The sequence below is a fragment of the Octodon degus genome, unplaced genomic scaffold (genome assembly GCF_000260255.1).
Source record: "Octodon degus isolate 3935 unplaced genomic scaffold, OctDeg1.0 scaffold00361, whole genome shotgun sequence".
NCBI classification, from domain to species: Eukaryota; Metazoa; Chordata; class Mammalia; order Rodentia; family Octodontidae; genus Octodon; species Octodon degus.
Window position 1 is genome coordinate 639,679 of NW_004524937.1, and position 8,146 is coordinate 647,824.

Here is an 8,146-nt window from a genome sequence, read left to right on the forward strand (position 1 = left end):
CACACACACACACAATAAATAAATGTAATAAATAAAAATAAATAAATATTTAAAAAAAGATTAAAGCAACAAACAAAAGGAAACCTAATGTATTATTAGAGTGACCAAAGCCTGATCCTCTATGTCCATAACCTTAACATGAAGGCCCCAACTTCAACTCAGAAGGGTACTAGAGAATTATAACTCAAAGAGTAGCCCTGGTACATTCAAATATAGAAACACATTTCTACATGTTTACCCTCCTTATCCTGGACAGCCTGATACAACATAGGACACACCAAACACTGCACGACTGAAAACGCATTAGTCTGCCTTAGTGAGACCAGCCATGATCTCAGCTCTCCACGTAGCTGTCACTGTCAATACCGTCACCACACAAGTTTCTGATACTGATCTGATACTTGCTCTGTGCCTGAACTACTCCGAGAACTTCTCCATGAATCCTCACATCAACCCTACGAGCTACCTAATTTATTTCTATTTATCATGTATCTATGTGTTTCTCTTACTGAGCTTTTTCTCTACTACATGGAGATGAAATACAAATACTTAGAAGCACCACACGCATTGCACAGTGGCACCAGGTTGTAATCACAGCCTTAGAAGGCTGAGGCAGGAGGACTGTTGTGAGTCCAAGGCCAGCCTGGGCTACACAGTGAGTTCAAGGCTTGCCTGGACTATACAGAAAGACCCTGTCTCAAAGCAAAACTAAAAGCACAGAAAGCGGGTCAGAGTTGGGTGGCTGCAGTCTTCACTCTCTAATCCAAATTCTCTTTAACATGTGCATTATCACATTTTTAATGAAATACAGATATGCAACTTAAAAATAATCATTAGATGAAGGGAGGAAAAAAACAAAGGCAGAAGCCAAATGGTAGAAACAGCCCCATATGAAGATACAAAATAAGGACAGTAGCCATGAAAATGCATCTGAGAATCACAGAGACCTCAAAGGGTTGCAAAGTGGGATCCCACTCTGACTCTATGATTCAAACAGCACCCAGACCCTAAAATGCACGATTCTGCTGCCAAAACTGTAGGTATAAATCCCCAGCATTCTTAAATGTTGTCATATTCAATGAAAAGGGATCTAAAAGGAGAAGTGGGTGGTAGTTTCACCCTGCTATTAGTAACAGAGAAGAAAAGAGAGCTGTGTTGATTTTTTAGCTCAACAGTGCAAAAATGCCAGAAATATAGGCTGAAAGAACAAAACACTGTAATTAGCAAATATCTGCAAGAAGCAAAATGAAATTTGCTATGGAAAAACAAAACTTGCTATGGGGGCAGGGTCCACGTTTGTCCCCTGCCTTAGAGATAGAGTGACAACTATCAGCTGAAAATGTAGAATATTGCTTACGTGGCAAATGTAATAGAGAAGTATGAAACGGCCTTCAAAATCTAAGCCAACGTAGGGCCGGGGAGATGGCCCAGTAGAATAAGCGCTTGCCTGGCAAGCGCAAGGGCCTGAGTTCAATACCCGGTCCTGCAAAAAAAAAAAAAAAATCTAAGCCAATGAGCTCGGGCCAGTTAAAAGGCAGCCACTGAGCTACATTAGCACGCCCAGAAATCATATTCTAGGCTAGGGGTGGCATTCACACTGCAGTGCCACCGAGGACCTTGAAGTCCTCCTCCCTGGGATAGCAGGACGTTCATGTCACGCCTCACCCTATCTACTGCTTTCCTTCGGTGCAGTCAGAACACAAAGTATATGTACAGCACCGGGGAACAGCCAAGTCCCATGAGATGTAACCGTGACACCCTCTAGCTAAACCTAGAATTTGAATTAAACTGGCAAGGACTTTTCAGTTGATATCTATCAGAAAACTGTTTTTGCTTTGTTTGTTTGCTTTGCTGTTGTTGTTTGGATTGGACTTATTTTTAACAATTAAAACTCTTTCCTAAGACACAAACTGGGTCATCCAGTAATAGTATCTTAGTAATAAAAATCTAGATTTTTAACTTCATACAATTTGAATACTCTTCGATCAAAAGATATAATGACTCCTCTCCTCTCTCTCTCTCTCTCTCTCTCTCTCTCTCTCTCTCTCTCTCTCTTCCTCTCGTTTTTTTCTGAGACAGTGTCTGGCTATGGAGTCCAGGCTAGCCTTGAACTCACTGTGACCCTCCTGCCTCAGCCTCCTAAGTGCTGGAATTGCAGGCTTGCACCATACTCTCTTCCCTAAATCAACAGTTATCAATGGGGTAAGGAAGAAAACCTATGTCACCTGCAGCAGAGAGCCATTTTACATTATATCTTCTCCCTCCCCCACCAGATGTCAACCAGGGTAGAAAGACAACCACAAAGTCAAAACCATCTCATTCAGATCCTGCTGTTACTGCTCCATAGAAAGTAATAAACTGTGCCCAAAGCTCCTTTCACCACCAGTCAACCTCTTAGACTAAATTTGGTGTTTGGCATTGAAGATGCATTTCCAAAGCATAAAGACATACAGCACTTTATTTTTGTACTGCTTTGATACATTTCATTCATTTGAAAACACTGGAGTTGGGGGTGTGGCTCACAGATACAATCCTGCCCTGGCAGGTGTGCAATGCTCTGGCTCTCAGACAAGTAAGCAGCACGGTGCAAGAGAACACAGGTCCATGTCCCAAGACTCCGAGCACAGAAGTCCAAAGGCCATGCTGTGGAAGGCCCTGCATGGCCAACCTGGTCTTGCAGTTCATCGAGTCTCCAAAGTCTGGGGGCGGAGGTGGCCGAGGCAGGGTGGTTTACCAATGCTTCGAGAGGATGGGAGACTTGGAGGGAAAGAAGCCAGCCGAGCTCCTCGTACTACCACTGAGAGGCCAGAAGCTGGACTGCGGGATTCCCTCCCACCCCTGGCAGCTTCCTGACAGCTGAACAGAGAAAGCAAAGGCTGCCCCACTGCACCGGACTCCCAGCCAACGGGGGAGTGCTAAAGTAGCAGTGGCTCCAGGGCCAGGAAGCCAAGCTCCTAAATGGCACTGGAAAGCAACCAAGAAGATTCACCACGGGAAACAAGCAGCCTTTCTCCTTCCTCCCTGGGATGCCCTTTCTATCATCCTGGACTCTGTTATCCACAGGCTTCGGCATGTCTTTTTGAAGCCTCGGGTCCTGGGGCCAGGCCCGGGAGTGCACGCCTGTAACCCTAGGACTTGAGAGGCTTAAGCAGGAGTTCAAGGCCGGGCTGAGCTACATAGCAAGATGCTATCTTCAAATAATAACCAAAAAAAAAGAAAAAAGAAAGAAAGAAAGAAGAAGAGGGAGAAAAAACAAGAAACCTCAAGTGCTGAGATCAAACACAGACCAGCAAAACCTCTCCCTTACTTTGGGAAATGGGTGAGGATTAGAGTTCGTTTTTCAAGAGGCAGTTTGTCTTTTTCTTGTCTTGCTTGTTCCAGGAGCTGTCGCCTCATCACAGTGAAGACTGAGCGAAGCAACGTTCTCCCAAACACCTGGGTTGTCTCATACCGAGGCAGACTGTCACAGAACTGGGGCACATTGCAGTAACACAGCCACCTGCAGCAAGAGGAGATAAGCAATGTCAGTGTCCCATAAGGCCCGGCTCATCTGACCAACCATGGGGACTCAATACCACTAGCCACAGAAGACCGAGGGCCCGCCATGGCAGGCAACATTATCCCGTCAACTAGTGAGGCCTAGGAATTAGACGAGCTGGCCCTTAATAGTGCCGCTTGCTGGTGTGAGCACCAGCCAGTTCCCCCATGTCCTGCGACAGGCCCTGGAACCAAGCCCCCACTTGGCCACTTAGGTAGCAGCCTAACTTAGGAACTGTTACACTGCTCCTGTGTGTCCTTCTTTATCTAGAACATGAGGACAATTACAGCCACAGCACTTCACTGGGTACTTCTGAGTATTATATGAACTTGTGTGTAAGGCACACGCTGTACTTCATGGTTCTGGCAAATCAATGGTACTGAGGAAGCCCCTTGGGGAAGAGAATCCTGCCAGCCAGTTCTCAGAGAAGTTTAAGGTCTTTAAAACTGCCTACCACGAATTACACACACACCATTGAAGCTGTGGTGCGAAGATAAAGACCTTGAAGGGTGCCCAAAATTCAGCTGAAATGCAGAAAATAATAAGCTTCCACCATGGTACACACTCTGCAACAAGTAGACCCAGGATCACACACGCGTCTCAGCATTGCGTGAGGCTGGAGGAGGGACCACAGCAGAGGGAAATCTGACCAGGGTTCGAGGGTACACTGGCAACACAGTTCATCCAATTTAGAAAGCTCCTTCAGACAAGAGAAGCTACTGAATGAAGGAGACGTCTCAGAAAGTCCCACAACCCAGTATTAACATGTATACGGGAGTCGTGCACAGTGGCACCAAACCATGGAAATCGGGTCAAAAACTGTCACTGCACACACCCAAGGCAGCAGGTCCCAGCACAGGGCTGCTCTCCACAGCTGCACGGCGCTCCCCCGTCACACTTTCCTATTTAAAGTGGGGCTGCTCTCTAACCTACTAGAGCTGCTACAGCGGCCCTCAGTGAACCTGAAGCTCCTTAGTGAAGACTAAAGTAGTACTGACTTCCTCGCTCCCAGGGCCTCACTGTTTATCTCATCCTGCACATTACATCATGCTGCCCCTGTGTGAGGAGACGGTAACTGCAGGGGAGTTTCACCTTCGGAGAAGAAAACTCTTGTTAGGGTAGTTTACCTGCTTAGACTCAAAACTCATCTTAAACCCCTGCTACTAAAAAAAAAAAAAAAAAAAAACCCTGCTACTATTTCTATTCTCTCAATTTTTCTCTCTTTATACTTCATACCAAAATGTCATTTTGTGATTGGTAACGCTGAAGCGGGTATCTCCAGGGCCATACGGTGTCCCGTTAAGTCTGAAACAACGATCTCAGCAGAAAAGCAAGACAGAGCACTCACCTTGGGTTCGCAAAGAAACTCATCACCATCAAAGCCAGCCCTTAATGGATATTAATCTGGGATCACTTAATAAAGTTAATAGGGTATTAAGCAGTGAAGGCACACCCAGCTCACAAGGAAGTCATTATGAAAGTATGTTAGAGGCAAATAGCTATAAACCTTATAACTAGAAGTTCAACTTCATGAGATCTTCTTATCCTAAGACTATTTAAGGCTTCATATGAAAAACATCACACAATCTGCATAATATTCTGTGACTTAAACCAGTGATGACACTAAATAAAGCCCTCCACAATGATGGAAATAATCCATATGCATGCGGGTTAATACCGGAGTCACTTGCAACATGAGCCTCCTGCACACTTGGAATGCAGCTGGTATAGCTGAAGAGTTAGGTATTATTTTTATTTGATAAACTTCAATTCTACTTTTTTTTTTTTTTGCAGAACCAGGGTTCAAACTCAGGCCCTTGCGCTTGCCAGAGAAGCGCTTATTCCACTGAGCCATCTCCCCAGCCCCTTCAATTTTACTTTTAAATGGTATTTTTCCCATTAAACACAAATTTACATGTAGTTTTAATTTCTTATTTTTTTATTTTTTTATTTTATTGAGAAACATATCAATGAGAGTTTCAAAGCTGATTAATAGGACAATTTCAATAATTAATACATTGTATATTATTATCTTCTTAGTGGTTAGCCACAGTACAAGATGCAGACAGGAATCCTGTCCAAACAGTGTTAGTACAAATCTTTCTTCTCATTGAATTAAGCGAAAGTAGCTGTATATCTATCCTAACTATTCTGTATATACAAATACAAAATGGTCCTTCCTTTGTATCTCCTTTTTTTGTTTAGTCCTGTCAGAGATGGGTATTCCACTGGCATCTAAATACTATAGGTACATGAATTCAGCAAAACAATCCAGCACAGTCCAGCAGTCCACAATAGTTGTGGGTTATCCACAGAAGTTGTTGGCTTGAGCCTTTCACAGCTCAGCATATTAATATGGCTTTACTTTATATACCTCATTTTGTTTTGTGGGGTTTTTTTTTGTTTGTTTGTTTGTTTGTTTGTTTGTTTTTTTGGTGGAACCAGGGATTGAACTCAGGCCTTTGCGCTTGCCAGGGAAGCACTTATTCCACCGAGCCATCTCCCCAGCCCCTCTACCTCGTTTTTATACTTTTCTGCTGGATGGTTAAGACCAAGATAAAGCAAGACCTGTATAACAAGAAATGTAATTTTTGTATCTGATAAGGTCAGTCAAGTCCCCTCAGGATTTATCCTGAGACCCTGTACCTCAGATTGTAGATCCTTTGTCAGTGTCAGCCATGTAGATGAGTCACGGCTATTGCTTGACCAATTTGCTCTCTGTGAAAGCCTGAGAGAATGTTTTCTCTCCATGTGACTCTCCTTAGGCAAACTATACATCATCGATCACATTCCTCTGTGGCTCCATAATCATCTTGATCAGAAAATTTTGGGCACAACTGAGTTACATGGTGTTACAGTACAGGTTCTCCTATCTGTTGAGTCTTCACTGACCTTGAAAGGCTAGGGTCAAAATGTTGGCTGTCCTTGCAGCCCTTCCTTTTCTCCAATTTTTGATCTGCAAACTTAGGTTGTTAACCCTCCAGAAGAGAAGCTTATTATTACCCTACAGAATATGCAGTTTGGTTTATCCTTACTATCTGTCTAAATATCAAACAACTTAGGCATAACATGGAACAGTTATTTTTCATCAAGTATTGATATGTTAAACTTTAAGTCCCCACAGAATACGAAAAAAAAAAATAATTTAAAAAAATAGGAATAAACATTTACATATTTTTACACAGAAATTTAGAAATCTAACCATATACAGCATTGTAGCAGGACAGTCTTGTGACATCCAAGAGCCTATTAATACAGGGAGAAAAACTGATCTCGGGTGGGTAACCTCCAAACAGTACAGGGAACCTCCAAATGACATAGGGGAAAAATGATCTCCTGACCTGACCTGGATGAGTTTGTGTTCTCTAAAACCAAAGAATGAATTTTAGGAACAAACGGAAGTTATAAACAGAATATATTTATTGAGGGAAAGAAAGCTCCTGTCCAAGAGAGGGACAGGAGGGGGGCCCAAGCAGGTTGTTCCTCCTAACTTCTTAAAATTTAGAGACTAGGTATAAAATAGAGGGGCCGGGGAGATGGCTCAGTGGAATAAGCATTTCCCTGACAAGCACAAGGGCCTGAGTTCAATCCCCAGCTCTGCAAAAAAAAATAATAATAAAAATAAAATAGATACCAGTGGCTAGACATAAAGCTAAGTGGTAGAGCACTTGCATACCATACCTGAGGCCCTGTGTCTTGGTCACTTTTCTCTCTTTGCTGGGACAAAATACCTAACACCTTGAATTAAGGAAAGAAAGTTTTATTTAGCCCACTATTTAGTTTGTGGAGGCCCATACTCGGCTGTCTCCAAAGCAGAGTAGCATAGTGCAGGGGCAACACTTTAAGGAGGCAGAAGACAGCAAAAGCAAAGAGAGCAGAGGGAGGAGAAAAGGGCTCTTTTCTTTCCTTATATTGAAGGCAGGCTCCCCACCCTCAGATGAATGTGGTGCTCACACCATCTCCCTGCCCTCCTCTGATACAGGCTCTGGATGTTTAAAAAGTGAGGACTCTGGCCCCCTGCTGAGTCACTCAGTTAAACTTTTAGACTTTTCAAGTTGACACAGTGTATCCCCCATGACAAACAAAACTACACACACACCCAAATTTTGAGGATTTAGTGCGCACACACACATGCGTACACACACACACACACACACACACACACACACACACTTGAAACAGAACCAGACCAGGCTAGGCTTGGTAGACCACAGCTGTAACCGAAGCTATTCATAAAGCTGGAAGAGCCAGGGAGATGGCTCGGTGGAATAAGCGCTTCCCTGGCAAGCGCAAGGGCCTGAGTTCAATCACTGGTTCTGCATAAAGCTAGGAGATAAGAATCTTAAATTGAAGATCTGGCTGGGTGAACTGAGGGAAACCTTAACTCAAAATAAGAAAAACCAGACTAGCGAGATAGCTCAGCGGACTAAAGCACCTGCTTAGGTAAGCTTTAGTAAGCACAGGGACCACAGTTCAATCCCCAGCACCACATGCCACACCAGCCCTGTCCCCAGGCGCACCGAGCTAGCGACCAAGTCCAGGCATAGTGACACACATCTGCAATCCCAGCGTGGGGAGGCTGAAAGCAGGAGTCCGAGCTGCATAGTG

General features: G+C 43.9%; 1 protein-coding gene across 3 annotated transcripts in view; it reads right to left on the bottom strand.

The window, feature by feature from the left end:
* Kat2b (lysine acetyltransferase 2B) overlaps window positions 1-8,146 on the bottom strand; it is a 103,672-nt gene that overhangs the window by 38,971 nt on the left and 56,555 nt on the right. For all 3 annotated transcript variants that reach the window (XM_023708442.1, XM_023708441.1, XM_023708443.1), the window contains one exon: window positions 3,308-3,499. In XM_023708442.1, coding sequence (XP_023564210.1) covers window positions 3,308-3,499 — 192 coding nt within the window. The remainder of the gene's footprint in view (window positions 1-3,307; window positions 3,500-8,146) is intronic.